The sequence below is a fragment of the Anguilla anguilla genome, chromosome 11 (genome assembly GCF_013347855.1).
Source record: "Anguilla anguilla isolate fAngAng1 chromosome 11, fAngAng1.pri, whole genome shotgun sequence".
Classification (NCBI taxonomy): domain Eukaryota; kingdom Metazoa; phylum Chordata; class Actinopteri; order Anguilliformes; family Anguillidae; genus Anguilla; species Anguilla anguilla.
In genome coordinates this window covers 25,704,336-25,722,360 of record NC_049211.1, presented here as the reverse complement: position 1 = coordinate 25,722,360, position 18,025 = coordinate 25,704,336, and the positions used below count along the sequence as shown (strand labels likewise).

General features: G+C 46.2%; 1 protein-coding gene across 2 annotated transcripts; it reads left to right on the top strand.

The window, feature by feature from the left end:
- The first annotated feature begins 1,605 nt into the window (after positions 1 to 1,605).
- Positions 1,606 to 16,873, top strand: phf8 (PHD finger protein 8). 2 transcript variants are annotated; one of them, XM_035381802.1, is made up of 22 exons: positions 1,606 to 1,921; positions 3,278 to 3,892; positions 4,096 to 4,181; positions 4,313 to 4,436; positions 4,620 to 4,780; positions 4,872 to 5,013; positions 5,349 to 5,535; positions 5,880 to 6,042; positions 6,258 to 6,345; positions 6,833 to 6,939; positions 7,234 to 7,325; positions 7,588 to 7,677; positions 7,820 to 8,110; positions 8,292 to 8,383; positions 8,620 to 8,810; positions 10,080 to 10,165; positions 10,556 to 10,674; positions 10,921 to 11,237; positions 11,372 to 11,467; positions 11,557 to 11,666; positions 12,509 to 12,866; positions 13,118 to 13,206. In XM_035381802.1, exons 2-22 carry the CDS (start codon positions 3,795 to 3,797, stop codon positions 13,204 to 13,206), a joined length of 3,087 nt encoding a protein of 1,028 aa, XP_035237693.1. In that variant the 5' UTR covers positions 1,606 to 1,921; positions 3,278 to 3,794. The 2 variants fall into 2 exon arrangements, with proteins under 2 accessions (XP_035237693.1, XP_035237692.1); XM_035381801.1 differs by having other exon boundaries at positions 1,607 to 1,921; positions 3,536 to 3,892; positions 13,118 to 16,873.
- The last annotated feature ends 1,152 nt before the right edge of the window (positions 16,874 to 18,025 follow it).

Sequence of the window (18,025 nt, the reverse complement as noted above, 5' to 3'; positions counted from 1 at the left end):
TTTCAGGTTAAATTGCGGGGAGATTTGGCTAAAGGTGAAACGAGCACATTAAATAAGCAGTGTAAATTGTGATTGAGTTCTGAATAGGTTTCTTTAATATCATTTGATATATGAAAAAAAAGTTGGCTTTAAATGTGCACCTATTTTATCTAGACTTAAATTAATATTTTTCTTGTGTTGTAGAGGATTCCAGACTGGAGTAAGTGAGACATTTTCCAGCAATTAGTTTTGTTCATATTTAGTTTCAGATATTAAACTACATATTTGAATTTCTGACAAAATAAGCCTTGGTTTGCACATCCTCTATATTATTTTGATCACTGTAATTACACAATATTGTACATTACATTACTGGAATTTAGCAGATGCTATCCAAAACGACTTGCACAGTTTTGCATTTTTACATGGTACTCAATACATATGCGCTATAGTATACTGAAGCAATTCGGGTTAAGTATCTTGCTTAAGGATACAGCGGCAATACCAAACATGGTTATCTAACCTGCAACCTTTGGATGACGACATCTGTAGTAGTGCATTAAAATGGTAAAACGCTTTGCAGTCTGTAGTTTGATAAATGCGTTAGTGGGTTATATAAATGTATATAACCCACTGTAAATATGAAATCATTTTGGAGGGTCGTGGGGTGGAGAAAGTCTGGGGAAGCCCTGATAAAACGAACCATACTGGGGTGTATGTTATGCGTCTGATGAAGTCCTACCAACCATGCTAGTTGCTTTAGTTTGCGATAATGAATTTGACTTCAGGCAATATTTTTTTTAAACTGAGAAGAACATTTTTATTGGACTCTGTAATTAGATGTTCTACGATGTTATAGTATAATAACGGAGTAATATAATCGTTGTCAAACTAAACTAACCAAATAAAGGCATAATATTTGGTTGAAGAGAAAAGTGCTTCCCAAAGTTGGGTCGTGGGAAGCATGTGAAAAAAATGTGTGTAGGTACATAGATGATTTTTCCACTGTAGCCTACCGTCAAGTAAATTATACGCAGTGTGTATTCATGGGAATCGATAATGGCATTGTGTAAAATATGTCATGTAAATAAATTCAATGTTTGAACTTAAAATTTGTTGATTTTTTAAAATGGATTGGCCAGATTTATAAGTTTAGAAGGCAGTGCATACGTTACCTCACTCTCTATATTTTAAGAAAACACGACACATTGTTCATAGCTAGCTATTGAGAAAGCCTTCGCCAGCTGGTTGCACAGAAACTTAGCCAGGGCCACAACAGACCCCTTGGACTGCTTCAGCTAAACTAAACTATGGCGTTTGCGAGCAAGCTAGCTGCTCATTTTCAGCATGTTGTAGCATACCCACTGTACGGCATCTTCCCTGCGAGCTAATGTGGCTCTCGTTTTTCTGCAAGGTTCGCAATCTTACAGCCAGCGAGCTAATAATATACACATAAGCCCTTATAATGAGAAGAATATATGTATAGAATAAATACGAATATTTGCATATTACACACAAGCATAGCATGAAACCTTTAATTTCCCAGAGAATAAGACTAAAATTTCGCTTAGAGCACAACAGCACGCCTTAGGCCCGAAATTGCATTCAACCCAACTTTATTGTTTTTCGAGCTGCTTGACAGTCGCTATCCGGACTGGCTGAAATGGCGTTGCAGCAGCACTAGGCTCGATGTTGTTCATAACTGTTATGATTTTTGGTGTTGGTCTTGCGGGTTTTTTTGCTCTTTGCACCTGAGACCCATAGTCTCGGGAGGCCTCGGACTCCTTAGAACAAAATACGTGGTTGGAAACGTGATACTGTCAACTTTTGGAGAATAATTTGCTTCCTTTACGTAGGCCTAAGCCAAACCTCGGCACTTGGCGAAGGAGGCACACCGCCTTCCCGTCCGTGGCTTTCGGGAGCTGATGATAATTTGGAAGCGGTAAGTTGGCCTGCGTATGATAGATTGCGCCTTCTGCTTTGAAAACAGATAGTTGCTGGCTTTGAGTAGTAATGGTTGGAACAAATTCTGTTTAATTAAATAATTAGATAACAAAAGTTTGTTTTGTTAGATAGTCCGTGCAATCGCTAGCTAAATAGCTAACTATCGTAGCTAGCCAGACTAAGTAGCTGTTGTATCGTTACTCCGCCAATCCCCTCTATGTAGCACTAGTGGGCTAATTGAAATATTGTCTTTATTGTAGTCGTTTGTTAAATTGCATACAAATAAATAAAATGTATAGTACAACACATAGAAAGGCTTGTTAAATCAAACAACTGCACAGCCATCGCGGCACAAGAAGAGTAATTGCTATTGGTAGCTAGCTAGTAGTATTGCTAAACGAGACACTTGTTTGCTATAATGTTAGATAGCGATCAAGTTTTCAAAGAAGTGTCGGTCGATTGACAGGGGGTGGTTTCTCATGTGAGTTTATTAAATTTAAATTGTATTTATACAGTCAGGTGTTATTCACTGTGGTGATTAACATAACATAGAAATTGAGATTATTAGCCATCTCGCTGGCTAGCTGAGAAGGTGGATATAGCTAGCTATCTAGCTTGTGACGTTTAGCTTTTTGTACACATTAACAAGCGTGCAAGTAGGACTGAGTATGTGCAGTTTTTTGACAGCGGTTGAAACGAGGACCATAACATTTAGTTTTTTGTTTTGCTATCTCCTCGGGATTGTTGACCAAGTAACGGCTGTGAAGTCCCCCATTCACTTTCGAGGTTAAAAAATTAGCCAGCTAACGTTAGCTAGTTCCCTATTATGCTATCTAGCGCGACGGATGTTTTGACTGGACCAATAAGTACAAAAGGAAAACACTCAACAAAAATGCGGTCACCTGCCCAAATCTAATTGGTGTTAGCAGACATTACAAAGTCACTCTAAATGATTGAATTCTGGCTCACTGTGTGGGAGAATTACTACATTCTGGTGCTACAGCAATTTTCCGTTACCTGGCCACCTGTATGCCTGTTTGCATGTCAGAGAGATGTAGGGGGCGTTATGAATAAGAGTTTATAGCTAGCTAAAAGAATAAAATGACCCAAAATAATATGAAGTGGTTAACGTTGCCTAATTTAGTTATTGTACAAAAAGGCTACTTTTCTTAATTTATTATTATTATTTTTTTTATGTTTAATTTTTTGTGTGCAAAATATGCACCTAATTCAAATAATTTTATTTTATTTAAGACTGCTTTTTACATTTTCCTGAATCTTTAGACCGAGCTATTAATGGTATCCATTATTTAACATTCTGCTAATACTGATTAATGCATTTCTGACATTCTAGATCACCTTTAGTTTCTGATGCGGTCTACTTGAAGCAAAGGACATGATGTTCGTAGCATTTGTGACCTTTATTGACACGATGCTGGACCCATTTTGTAAACCTGGTTTGAAAAAAAAATGTTGGTGTACTGCATCATTCAAATTTTCATACTTCTGTCCACCTAAGGTTTTACTCACGTGTGATTCATTTTGTACACATTGTTTCCCCCTGACTTGGTATATTTTTATTTCTAATTATTTGTCTCTTCTGTTGGAATAGGTGCATACTGCTGAGCCATGGTGAATTTGGTGTCGCCTGTGTGACAGTGTTCGTCACTGAAACCCAGCTTCACCACACCTGATTCACACAGGTTAACCCTGGGAGCCAAGGGCCCCCTTATTATTGAGCTTGACCAGTCCAATTTTGCAGAGGACGGAGGGCAGCTTTAATTTGCTACACGGTCCAATCTAATCCAGCAGTCCAGCGCAAGAGCAGAACACGTGTGCTCTTTGGCTTCAACAGTCCTCCTGTTTCCAGAATGGCATCGGTTCCCGTCTACTGCCTCTGTAAGCTCCCCTATGACGTCACACGCTTCATGATCGAGTGTGACATCTGTCAAGACTGGTTCCATGGAAGGTAATGCAGTACTTGTGTGATCTTGCTTTAGAAATAAACATTGAGTAGTTGGGTGGATCACCCTGCTTAGACTGTGGGGTCCAGGTTTTGTTGATGGGCCCAGCAGCCCAAATCTTGGCCTGATAAAGGCAATTATGTGTTTATTGTGATGCGTGAAAATGTGTTTTAAAGCATCACTTAAACTTTGGCCTTTTGTTGTGTAGCTGTGTCGGAGTGGAGGAGGAGAAGGCCGCAGATATTGACCTGTATCACTGCCCCAACTGCCAGGTGACACATGGCCCTTCTGTCAGTAAGTACCAGGCTCAGGACCGCTCTTCCATTGGCTGAATCTGAGAGGCTTCTTCCCTAGGTGTAGATGAATCCCCTCACTCTCTCTCTCTCTGGTTACTGCTTGTTTTCACGATGTTCCCTCTGTCTCAGTGCGAAAGCGGCGAGGGAGTCACAAACAGGCAGACAGTGGAAATGTAGGGCGAGAGGCGGGTCGCCCGGTGAAGACTGGCAGCTCTCAGTTTGTAAGAGAGCTTCGCAGCCGTACCTTCCCCAGGTAAGGCTGACTGACACGCCCTCCCCAGGTCCCACTGACACGCCCTCCCCAGGTACCACTGACATGCCCTCCCCAGGTACCACTGACACGCCCTCCCCAGGTACCACTGACACACCCTCCCCAGGTCCCACTGACATGCCCTCCCCAGGTAGCGCTGGCTAATTGACTCTCCCCCTGTGGCAGTGCGGACGAGGTGCTGCTGAAGCCGACGGGGGCCCAGCTGACGGTGGAGTTCCTGGAGGAGCGCTCCTTCAGCGTGCCCGTGCTGGTGCAGCGCAAGGACGGCCTGGGAATGAGCCTGCCGCCCCCGTCCTTCTCCGTGTCCGACGTGGAGCACTACATCGGTCAGCCCCGCCTCTCGCTCCGCCTGCTCGCCTCTCTGAGTGCTGCCAGTTTCCCCGCTAACCGAACCCTCCCCGTTTGCCCCGCCTTCAGGCTCGGACAAGGAGATTGACGTGATCGACGTGTGCCGTCAGGCCGACATGAAGATGCGCCTGGGAGACTTCGCCCAGTACTACAACAGCCCCAACAGAGACCGCGTCCTCAACGTCATCAGCCTGGAGTTCTCCGAGACCAGGTAGCCTCGCAGCACACCACGGCCAGGCTTCTTCCACCCAGAAATGGGCAGAGCTACTGTGCGTCACTCAAAGCTCGCCAGATTGGAAATGGTGGTTTAACAGGGGCATCAGGCATGTTTCTGAAACCTCGAAAGTGTCTTTCTTCCTTCCCTCCCGCCATCCCTCCCCTGATCAATAGGCGGGTCAAAGCCAAATGGTAGAAACCCTAGACCGTTCAGATCAGTGAAGTGATGAGCTATATTTCACTGTGTTTTGATTGGCCCCAAGACTAGAGCTATAGGCTGATTTATTGTAGAGGCTAAGAAATTGTGCTTGTTTTCCCTTCCGCCCCCAGGCTGTCTAACCTGGTGGAGACGCCAAAGATTGTGCGGAAGCTGTCTTGGGTGGAGAATCTGTGGCCGGAGGAGTCGGTGTTCGAGAGGCCCAACGTGCAGAAGTACTGCCTCATGGGGGTGAAGGACAGCTACACTGACTTCCACATCGACTTCGGGGGCACCTCCGTGTGGTATCATGTACTGCGGGTGAGGAGGGGATGGAACGATGGATGGGGGCATGAGGCAAGATGAAGAGTGCAATAGAGGGTGTGGTTCACAGAATTAACTGAACTGAAAGCAAGCGAGTGAGTGAGTGAGTGAGAGAGAGAGATTGATAATTTGCCCAAAGTGGCTTTGCCACACTCTCTCTGAGTGCAATGCGTCTTGGCTGGTTTCTGTGGTACCTTTGGACACATCTAGGCATGTTTCTATGGTACATGGGTAGCTACTGTGGTCTGAATGTTTATGGAAAGGTGTGAACTTGTTCACTTGACATATAGGGGGCACCACACACAGAGCTTCTCCTGTTAAGCTATGTTTTTGCCCCGCAGGGAGAGAAGATCTTCTACCTCATCAGGCCCAGCGCGGCTAACCTGGCCCTGTTTGAGCACTGGAGCTCCTCGTCCAATCAGAACGAGCTCTTCTTTGGCGACCAGGTGGACATGTGCTACAAGTGCGCCGTTAAGCAGGGGAACACCCTCTTCATTCCCACAGGTGAGGTTTGTCCTTCGATGCACATGTCCTGGAGGTTGCAAGTTCAGCCAGTGGGAAGCCAGTTTTAGCGAATGTGGTTTAAAATTGATTAGAACACCTGTTGTGCAATACGGTGATAATTATTTTATTTTTTTTTACTGTGTTTTTAAGCTAAATGTCCGTGCATGTACGTGCATTTGTATGCCTGCGGTTTACCTGTCTCTCCTCTCTCTCAGGGTGGATACATGCTGTTCTGACCCCAGTTGACTGCTTGGCATTTGGCGGAAACTTCCTGCACAGCCTCAACATCGACATGCAGCTCCGGTGAGAAGAGTGCACTCTCACACACGCGCGCACTCCTGTGGTGGCATGGTGGCGCAGTGGTTAGCTCTCTTGCCTCACATAGATGAGGTTTTGGGTTCTCGTCTCTGCATGGAGTTCTTCTCCCCGTGTTAGTGTGGGTTTCCTTTGATGTACTCCAGTTTCCCACAATGAAAGGCATGCATGTCAGGTTAGGTATGCTTAGGCACAGGCCTCAGAGCTGCAATGTGCCTGCCCACTGCTCCTAAGTAACTAGGATGGGTCAAATGCAGATTGCAAATTGCCACTTCGGGTTCAATAGAGTTGAATCTTATGTTATCTTATGCTTACTTGCCACACACATGCACGCGTGCACGCCACACCAAGTGCACAGCGTAAGGATGCACTCACAGAAGTGCAGAGGCGCACACTGTCTGGGCGCATCTACATCTCGCCCTGGGCTGTGGTCTTTATTGTGAGGGGCCTGTGGACGCTCTGTCTCTCTCCCCAGGGCGTATGACATAGAGAAGCGCTTGAGCACCGCCGACCTGTTCAAGTTCCCCAACTTTGAGACTGTGTGCTGGTACGTGGGGAAACACCTGCTGGACACTTTCAGAGGTGAGACCCCCAATTCACAGATTGGCATTTATGTTGTACAGTGAATCTGTAGGTTTTAAATGAAGATAAGCATCTCAGTTATTCATGCTTCAGATATTAATACGGGTATGAAGTGTAGCTGTTAAAGCTAATTTTGTTCATCTGTGCCCGTTTTAATTTTCTCTTATTGTCGGCCCTAAAAGAGAAAATTAAAAGTGCTATTATTTGATGGCATTGAGTAAAATGCATAATTGTTTGAGTGGAATCCTCCCACACTGAGTGCAGTAACCCAATTGGTGTGGTCTCCCCCTACAGGGCTGAGGGAGAACCGCAGGCATCCTGCCACCTACCTGGTCCATGGAGCCAAAGCTCTGAACAATGCCTTCCGTGGCTGGACACGCAAAGAGGTGAAGTCTGTGAGGGTGCATGTGCAAGAAACTGCGCATGTGAGTGTGCATGCTTGTGTCTGTGCATGAGTGTGGATTGTGTTTATGTGGGCAGCGTGAGGATGTGTCTGAGCATGTTTGAGTGTACTTGTGCGAGTTTGCCTGTGTGAGTGCGACCTGAACATGTTTGAGTGTGCTTGTGTGAGTGTGCATCTGAACATGTTTGAGTGTGCTTGTTTGAGTGTGTGAGTGTGTTCAGCAGGCTCACTGGTCTCTGTTGCAGGCCCTGGCTGAGCACGAGGAGGAAATTCCCGAGACAATTAAAACCCAGCAGCTGATTAAGGATCTGGCCAAGGAGATTCGCCTGGTGGAGGTGAGAGAGAACCGGGGTGGAGGGAGACTGGATGGAGTGGCAGAGAGCAGTAGAGAAATATGGCCGTTATGTCGGGCCATGTTTCATATGTCTCAGTGTGTTGACCTTTGGTGGTTTCCCCTCTCGCTCTCTCCGTTTGCAGGACATCTTCCAGCAGAACCTGGGCAAGACGGGCGCTCCATTCGGGGGTTCCCGCGCCATCTCCTCCTCCTCCTCCTCCGTGTCCAGTGCTACGCTTACCGCCCCCCACACGCCAGGTCGCCCCCCAGGCAGGAAGAGAGGCCCTAAGCCCAGAGAGGAGGGCGCAGTGGCCCCCAACGTGAAGAAGAAGGGCAAAATGCTCAAGGGAGGGGCGGGAGACCTGGACCTGCTGGAGATTCACACCAAACACACGCTGAAGAAACACCAGCCAGGGAACAAAGGCAGGAACAAGGTGACAACGCTGAATCTGCCGTCATACAGACGACACTTGTGTGTAGAAAATCAGGAAAATTATTGTTTTTGGTAGAAAAGCCATACAACTGGTATTCTGCTGTTGTTGGAGGTTTAGATGAGGTTAGCTATTAAACTGGAAGCATTTGTCATGAACAAAATCTGTTTCACTGTGTGTCCAGCTGGGGGCGCCAGCAGCCTGCCTTGACAACCTGGAGGGGGAACTGAACAAGAGCAAGCTGAGGCTGGTGCTGACTAATGGCAAAACGCTGGGGTAAGGTTTGGAGAGGGGCAAAACACTGAAGGAGGTGGGGCCAAATGATGTTATGATGGAGGGGGAGGGGCAAAACATTGAGATACTACTGGATAGGAGGGGCAAAATGATGTGGTAATGCAGAAGGTGGGCACAAAATGGTGACGTAGTACAGGAGGGCGTTGTAAACACTTGGATTAAAGATGGAGGAGGAGTGACAGGAACTTGCTTTTACACCTACAAACCGCCCCTGACAGGAAGAAAGGCAGCCGCTCAGCCGGTGGTGGAAGGGCAGGGGGCGTGGCCCAGTTCCAGCCTTTGATGGGCCAGATGGATGATATGGAAGGAGAAGCCTTTTCTGACTTTGAATCCGAGGACGAGCTGCAGATCGACGAATCCCCACCCACCAAGCGCAGAGCCAAAGCACAGACCAAGAAGAGGCTTTCCGGTAGGCCCCGCCCCCCTCGTGCTTAAGCACACATCTCCCATTCCCAGTCCAAATTCAGAGGTCAAATTTCATTAACATACAGTGCTGTGAAAAAGTGTATGCCCCCTTCCTGATTTCCTCTATTATTTCATATTTGTCACACTGAATGGTTTCAGATCTTTAGACAAAATAGGTAGGTTTTGGAGCATTAACTGCTAATTTCAGGTCCTGCCACAGCATCTCTATTGGGCTCAAGTCAGGACTTTGACTAGGCCTCTCCAAAACTTTAACTTTGTTTCAAAAACGTTTTTAGAAACGCTGTGGTGACTATTTCACTCTGATGGTTAGGCTGAATATGATTGAGGTTTAGGTTAAACAAGATTGGTTGCAGTCAAGCCTTGGGTATGTTCAATCAGCTGAATCTAATTGTCAATTAAATTTGGCTGATAACTTTTCTTCACTAAATAAATGAAAACATTTTAAAATGTATTTTGTGTTTAGTAAGTTTCCCTTAGTCTAATATTTCATTTTGTCTAAAGAACTATTCAGTGTGACAAATATGGAATAATTGAGGAAATCAGGAAGAGGGCAAAAATGTGCTGCAGCACTGTAGGTGTACTAAGATGGCAATTAACATGCTGCAGTAATTTAGTTACAAAGCTACGGCTTGCTAATTGTGCTGTTGAACACGCGTGTTGCTCTCTGCAGGTGCGTGTGCTGTTGAACACGCGTGTTGCTCTCTGCAGGTGCGTGTGCTGTTGAACACGCGTGTTGCTCTCTGCTGGTGCGTGTGCTGTTGAACACGCGTGTTGCTCTCTCTGCTGGTGCGTGTGCTGTTGGACACGCGTGTTGCTCTCTCTGCAGGTGCGTGTGCTGTTGAACACGCGTGTTGCTCTCTCTGCAGGTGCGTGTGCTGTTGAACACGCGTGTTGCTCTCTGCTGGTGCGTGTGCTGTTGGACACGTGTGTTGCTCTCTGCTGGTGCGTGTGCTGTTGGACACGCGTGTTGCTCTCTGCAGGTGCGTGTGCTGTTGGACACGCGTGTTGCTCTCTCTGCTGGTGCGTGTGCTGTTGAACACGCGTGTTGCTCTCTGCTGGTGCGTGTGCTGTTGGACACGCGTGTTGCTCTCTGCTGGTGCGTGTGCTGTTGAACACGCGTGTTGCTCTCTCTGCAGGTGCGTGTGCTGTTGAACACGCGTGTTGCTCTCTGCAGGTGCGTGTGCTGTTGAACACGCGTGTTGCTCTCTGCAGGTGCGTGTGCTGTTGAACACGCGTGTTGCTCTCTCTGCAGGTCTGCCGAGGAAACTGCCCCGTGCTAAGCCGTGCTCAGACCCTCACCGTGTGCGGGAGCCTGGAGAGGTGGACTTTGATATCGAGGTGAGCTGGACCCTTTACACTTCATTTGCATCCCCTTCACGCTCAGTATACACCGACTGTACATTGTATATGTACCTGCCTGACACTGCATTTACTCCCATTTTACTTTTCATTTGTACCCGCTTTACTCTTCATCTACACTGCAGTATCTTTCACCCACTCCAGATTTGCACAGCACTTAAACCTGCTTTACCCGTTGCGCGTCCTTCAGTACCTCGTAGGCGGTGGGTTCACAGCTCTCATACACTCTCACTGTTGGCAGCGTGGCACGGGTGCGGCTCCCTCTACTGCCCACAGTTGAGAGAAGGAGATTGGGCTGTGTGTGAGATTGGGCTGTGTGTTCCACACAGCAGTCCTTGTGTAACACCTGCTTCCTGTGCTCCCCTGTAGGAGGACTACAGCACAGATGAGGACTCTCTGACTGTGCAAGGGGTGAAGGGTGGCGCTGGGGGGATTCTGGACCTGCTGAAGGCCAGCAAGCAGGTGGCTGGTCTGGATTCTGCTCTTAGGTACGCTCAAGCCATCTTTCTGCCAACCCCTCTGTACCTGGGTCAGTATTTACAGAGCTGGAACCAGGCTGTGCTCATTATACCCCTTTCCCACTATAGAGCTGGAACCAGGCTCAGTATAACCCAGTATGCCCTGTTCTTTAGTAAGTCTGCACTCTGCAGTCTTTTATAGTCAGGGAAGGGTGTGTAGACTGGTTGGGGCTAGCACTGTAAAAAGTTAAATTCTCTCCTCTCTCTCTCCTATAGTGAGGACGCCCCAGCATCTCCCAGTACACGCGATGCCATACAGGGCATGCTGTCCATGGCCAACCCCCCCTCCTCCTCCTCTTCCTCTTCCTCCTCCCTCTCCGTGTCCGGGAGCACAGGGAAAGGAAAAGGGGGCGGGTCCTCGTGGTGGGCAGGCGGGGCCCAAAAAAGAGGAGGCGCTCCCGAAAAGAAAGGCGCCGCCCAGCGGCCTGGAAAACGTCCAGTCAAGCGACCCGCCCGTCACCTCAGCGACGACGGGGAGGAGAGTGTGGATGAGCAGGAAACGCTGGGAACCTGCTTCAAAGATTCAGATTACAGTGAGTGTGTGTGTCCGTGCGCATGTGTATGTTCCTGCACGTGCGTATACCTGCGCGCCTCTACGTGGTTGTTTCCCAGTACTGCCATTCTTGTGCTGCACCTTTGAAAGAACCTTTTTCTAATCGCCTTTCAGTCTATCCCTCTCTGGAGTCGGATGAGGAAGACCACGCCATGAAGTCCAAGATGAAGAGAAAGAGGAACACGGACGACATACCGTGGAACCCCAAAGGTATCTTGAGTCTTCGAGTGCGCTTCAGATCGAGTCCTTTTTCTTTAAGTCCTGCTGCATACCTCACAACCCCTGGTCTTCCCCTGCAGCCCGCGTGACCCCCACCCTACCCAAGCAGGAGCGCCCCCTGCGGGAAGGGGCCAGGGTAGCGTCCGTGGAGACGGGGCTTGCTGCTGCTGCAGCCAAACTGGCACAGCAGGTGAGTTTGTGTGCTGTCCACACTGAACCAGGGAATGAAGTGTACTATCCTCACTGAACCCGGGAGTGAAGTGTACTATCCACACTGAACCAGGGAATGAAGTGTACTATCCACACTGAACTAGGGAATGAAGTGTACTATCCACACTGAACCCGGGAGTGAAGTGTGCTATCCACACTGAACCAGGGAATGAAGTATGCTATCCACACTGAACCAGGGAGTGAAGTGAACTATCCACACTGAACCTGGGAGTGAAGTGAACTATCCACACTGAACCTGGGAGTGAAGTGTACTATCCACACTGAACCTGGGAGTGAAGTGAACTATCCACACTGAACCTGGGAGTGAAGTGTACTATCCACACTGAACCAGGGAGTGAAGTGTACTATCCACACTGAACCAGGGAATGAAGTGTACTATCCACACTGAACCAGGGAATGAAGTGTACTATCCACACTGAACCAGGGAATTAAGTGTACTATCCACACTGAACCAGGGAATGAAGTGTGCTATCCACACTGAACCAGGGAATTAAGTGTACTATCCACACTGAAACAGTACAGCAGATATACTGTAAAACTTCCATTAGTTGCCGAGTCTCTAACAAGAGCTTGCCTTATTTATTAGGCAATTAAAACAAAAATGATCATGAACTCCAGTCAACAATAAATTGCCTTGGTAACGGAAGTTCCAGCTGGCTTACCGATGTGACCAGTACAGTACCACAAACGGTTTGATATTATTGTAAGCAGTTAAGTGTCTGGGCTGTTAAAGTGTTATGGTATGCATGTAAGCAGTGTTGAATATTAATGTTCAAGGTTATTTTTTTATTTTGTTTCTAGGAACAGCAGAAAACCACCAAGAGGAAATACACCAAAAAGCGCACCCCAGCGCCAAACCCTGCCCAGGTCCAGCTCCCCCGTGCGCCGTCCCCAAGCTCGCCCCCTCTGCCCCCTGACCCCCCCTCCGACTGCGGGGTGGAGGACAGGAGGGTAGAGTCTTTCTCGGCCAGCCTGCTGGACCACGAGTACACAGCGGGCCCCGGGCCGTTCGGGCAGGGGGGCCCCCGGGGGTCCGGCGCCATGGCGCCCGGGGTGTTTCTGTCCTCCAGACGCCCCTCGCTCTCCCCCCAAAACAGCAGCAGCCTCTCCCCCTCTGCCCACTCTCCAGCGGGGGGCGCCAGCGCCGGAATGGGACAAGGTAAACATGAGCATGTGCACACGCATATATGCACATGATTTTTGATTTTGACAATTTTGATAATCAGATAAAGGCGTTTACATGACAACTTTCATAGTCAGAGTAGTGTCTTACTCAGGTTAAGGTCAAATTGTTAGTGTGCTTGTAAACGTAAGGACACAGACACACACTAACATGCATACTCTCCCAGACTGATCCCCCTCTTATTCTCTCCTTCTCTCACCCTCCCTCCCTCCCTCCCTCCCTCCCAGGGAAGCGCTTGAAGAAAGGCCTGGCCACGGCCAAACAGAGACTGGGGAAAATCCTCAAGATCCACCGCAACGGCAAGCTGCTGCTGTGAGGGCGGCCGCTGGGCGTTTACACAGGAGTGAAGGAGAGGAGAGTTTATATTAATAAGGGGGGAGTGGGAGGGGCCGGGGGTGGGGTTTATATAGAGGGCGGGGTTTATAGGGAATCGCTGAAACAGGAGGGCGGGTGAACGGCGGTACATGGAAGAACGCGTTAGGGAGGGTCGGGAGATCCTGTACTTTAATTTGGTCGCTTTTTATTCCGCCGAAGATCTCATTCCATCCCTTGCTCTCACTCCCTGGCGTTCTCCCTCACAGTACATCTCCCTCAGTCTCACTCTATTGCTCCACCTCTCCCTGTCCAACACACAGAGCCCACTGCATCCATGTACCTCTGTCAGAATGGGCAGAATCGGGGGGGGGGGGGGGGGGTTACTCTCTGTGGTTGCCATTGGCTCCCATCGCCCGCTGTTTCTCAGATGTAGCGGAGATGGCCAAGCACTCTAACACGCAGCCTCCTCACAGAAACAAATAATGGAAATATGGTGATATAGCAAAATGAGGTTTTAAAAAAAAAAAAAAAAATTACATTCATATACTGTTATGAAATATGTATATAATTTGTTAGTGAACTGTGACCTTGCTAGTGTCCTCAAACTGTCATATTGTGTGAACAGCAGCATTTTATGGAGGAGGAACCGTAGTGTTTGTGCTGAGAGTATTAGTGCAGGGCTCCCCTCTCTCTGGGATCCCTCCAGCTGGATCCATGCATTTGATTTGTTCCACCTCAAGCACACGTGATGCGGCTAATGAAGGGTTTGATTTGTTGTATGAGGTGCACTTGAGGTGGAACACATCAAATACACATCTGGATGCAGCTGGGGGCACCCAGAGAGAGGTCTGGGAACGACTTCAGCAGGGAGAGTTCTGGAAGGGTTCAGATTGGCGGCACCATGGTGTGAGCAGGTTAGCAGAGAATCGATTTGTACAGCCAGTTGGCTCTTTCGCTGTCTGGTGTTTGTGGGGAACAGCAGCTCCTGAGGAGGGTGTGGCTGCATAGAGGTGTGTTCCAGAGCTAATTTCAGCACTGCGCCCCCTCCCCCCTCCGCCCTCTCTTTCTGTCTTTTGCCCCCCTCTCCCCTTCTTTTTTATGTTTTGGTATCATTAAAAGAGGATGTGTAATATTTTGACTGCAGTAGATGTCTTGGCGATGATTATGTTGTGTGTGCAAATGTGAGTAATGCATCAGGACTGTGTGTGTGTGCGTGCGGCGTGTGTGTGTGTGTGTGTGTGTGTGTGTGTGTGAGAGAGATGGAGAGAAAGCGATGCATCTTTTGAGTTTGAATGTATGAATTAGGAAAGGGAATGTTTGTGAGGGAGGAGGAGACCTTTTCCCTGTTGACTCAGGCCAGTGCAAATTGTTGAGTTTTTCAGATTTGTGTTAAATTTCAGACGAGGGGTGTTTATAGGACATGATTTAGCACTGAGGGTTTATTTTGCTTATGTTTTGTATACATTTTTGTTTGTATGTAAATCATTGTGTTTTATACAGTATGTACACAAGGACATTCACTGTCCATCATCTAACCCGCTCCAGCTCTTTTTATTCCTTTATTTCTGTTGTTTTTGTCCTTCCGTCCGTCTTTCTCTAGCCATTTTCTCCCTTTCACTGACCCCCCCCCCCCCCCCCACAGCCATTTAAACCCTGTTTTCTCCAAAGTCAGCATGTCTGTCCCGGGGGGGGGCGGGGTTTGGTTCCTAAAGGTTTAAGTCTTTAAATGAGTAATACTCTCATATCTGGCTGGACACATTCAGTTAAGGCTGTCTCCTGCTCAGAATGTACACTCATATTCGGATATAAATTGGATCCTGTTGAATATGGTAATGGTAACTAAAGTAATATGTCTGGAAGCAGAAGTCCCCACCCCTTATAGACCTGGAGTTCTTTGCAAATGATTTTTAAAAAGCTTATTTTGACTCAAGATCCATATTTGCTTGTTGAATTATGTTTTAACTGATTTTAATGGTGTTTTTAGATAAATGTGTCTTTATAAGTAACCCTGAGCAGACTGTTGGGTGGCTTGACATTGAATTTAGGTTCCTATTGGCTACCATTATTGTAACTGAACTGTGGGACTTGGTGTAATATAGATGTGAACAGCAGGGGGAGGACTGCAATGCATTTTATGCTCGGTAAGCAACGCAGCAAGGTTTAACATAGCGTTAGGCTGAAGGTAGGGTTATGTTTGGTGTCCAGTCTGTAGTTTTCAGAAAAGAAGAGAAGTCCAGGTGGGATTTGAGACGGGGAGGGGGGTGGCTTTGGTCTGTACATAATTGGTGTCATTTTGTTTTTATAGTTTGAGAAAAATAATAGTCTTTCTTAGAAATATTCTTTATAAAAATGTTTTGGGGAAATATCGAGTTCACATGAAAAACATAGATAAAGAAAGTTATTCAGTTCAGATGTTTTGGTTCACTTTATAAGCAGTTAAGCTTTTATTATAATTAAGCCTTTAGTTGGTTTGATGTTTTTATGGTTTATTATTATTATTATTATTATTGTAATAATGAAGTTAATATTTACCAATGAAATATCTATTATGTTCTTTTACAGTTATGTTTTGTGTGTAATATTATTTTGATTGTTAATATGAATAATTCCCTCTTTGTTGTAAACAAATTTTGTTAACTTTTTTTTAATGTTTCCTTTGGGGATGAGAGGGGAAGAGTTCAACTGAAATATAGCTTTTGCTTTTTTAAATTAGGGATTAATTGTTTCATTGTCATGTGTCAGTTTGTACTTCACTGTGCATTTAATCCCACAAAGAGTCCCACTGCATCTTAAGGGGTATTGAGAGTGCAAAGCCTCTTTAGGCACAGCTTGCCCTGTTCAATGACAACTTTCAGTCCATTCTTAATTATTGTACATATTTGGAAGCAAGTAGGTTTAATTAATATATTTTTGGTTGTGACCCTAGAGTGCAAATGCCTAGCATTCCCACAGTAGCATTTCACCAAAGCTGATTAGTCTTGTTGTGGGACGAAATCTCACCTTCAGACAAGTCGCAGGTGGGTGATTTGCATGAGTGCGATTTAATCCTGAATCATGGCTAATCCGTGAGGTGGTAGCCCCCACCCCACCCCCCCATAACTTTTTTTTTTGTTGTTAAAATTGAGACTCTTCTCAACAGACAGATTTAAAATCACTTTCTTGAAAGTTAATATTGAAATGTGAACAGTTTTGTCAGCTTTCATAAATAATGCATATTTCTTTGTTGTGAGGCATGTTTGTGGAGTGTTCACGTGCAGCTTCTTCACACACAGTCTTTCATACTCTCTCTCTCTGTGAATATTGTCCTTTCCCTCCTTTTGTAATACCTCCTTGTCTTATCTGTCCAGTTTAGTGTGACGTCCTCAGAGTTTTGTTTTCAAAAATGGACTTTACTGTACATTTGCAGTTCCTCTCAGGGTTTATTTTGTATCTCAAGCAAAATTAGGTAAAAATTTCACTAAAGAAATGGTAGTCAAATATATTCATTACTGTCAAAACAATAAGCCCCAAACCAGGTTAAAGTCAAGTGTGCAGTTTTACATGTGGTATGCAAACTCCAACAACCTCTCAATTTCCTGGCTTACTTTCATAAAAAACAAACATATAAAAAACAGAACTTAAGTGGATTTTCAAATGAACTCAATAAAATTGTATTTTTTAGAAACCCAGTTTTGGTTTGAGTGTGGGTTGTCTTGTTATTGCCTTGCATTTTCCAGACATTGATAGAAAAACATGACTCCTCGTGCTGAACCAAGAATGTCTCAGCTCAGTCAGTAAATCCCATTTTGGCCAACAGCGCTCTTTTGAGGAGTATCAGCCACCCTGATCACAGTTGATCCCGTTCCCATGTAGCCATAGCAAACACTGTACAAAAATGTTAGCCAAAGTATTGCAGTGAACATTTGTTTGATACTACAGTGTGTTTACCTTCACCACCCTCCTGCTCACCAGAACCAGTTCTGCGAATGTGGGTAAAGCACTGTGTGAATATGCGCCTCGTAGACTGATGACTCGTAACCCGAAAAGCGAAGCAAAATGCGTGTGTGGAAGAAATTGATTTTCACAAATGTTTCCACAGAGATATTAATAGGACAATGTGGAGTAAGCATGAGCAGACGACCTTTCGGTTGGCTTGACAGCAGGCGTATGTCTTGGGCTTGTCCGTGGCTTCCTTCTTGTCTAGGTGAATAAATGATGCATCCATACAGTGCATCCGGCCCAGGTTCCTCAGACAGACAGTGGGAAGACCTGTGCTGATATGTGATGCCTGACCTTGCTCAAGGAACTGCAATCTGCACAGTAAAAAAAAAGAAGACAAAACCATTGGAAGCACTCACCTCTAGCCTCCTGAGGAATGTGTACAGCAGGACTATTTAATTGGTGGCCTGGGGGTCAGATGTGGCTCACTGTGGATACAATCTTGGTCCTTTGGTCATTTTGAAGAAATAGAATTTATTTTTCACATTCATCCGCTATGTCCAGCCCCATTGGCATAGTTAGCATACCTCCCCGTAGTGATAGAATAATAATACACATGCATGTTTTAAGAAAGCATCCATTTTGTTTAAATGTATTAACACATTTTATTAATGAATTTCTAAACATAGTGTAAAGGAGATGTTTGGCTGTTAATAAACAAGGTGGTGAAAGACATAAGAAAGCAGAGTATTTCACTAGGGCTAACTAGAACGCCAAGGGAAATAATTCTGATTGCTGGAAACAAATTTAGGCTTCAATAAATCCTAGATCTTAGAAACACAAATGTATAATGGAACTTATGATTGAGGACGCAATAACTGATAGCGGCACACAAATCACAG

Bases quoted from the DNA above. Each gene is read 5' to 3' on its own strand.
- phf8 (XM_035381801.1), top strand. From the start codon at position 3,795: ATGGCATCGGTTCCCGTCTACTGCCTCTGTAAGCTCCCCTATGACGTC. The intron at 4,437-4,619 runs GTAAGGCTGACT...CCCCTGTGGCAG, and splicing joins CGCAGCCGTACCTTCCCCAG to TGCGGACGAGGTGCTGCTGA. The intron at 5,536-5,879 runs GTGAGGAGGGGA...TTTGCCCCGCAG, and splicing joins TGTGGTATCATGTACTGCGG to GGAGAGAAGATCTTCTACCT.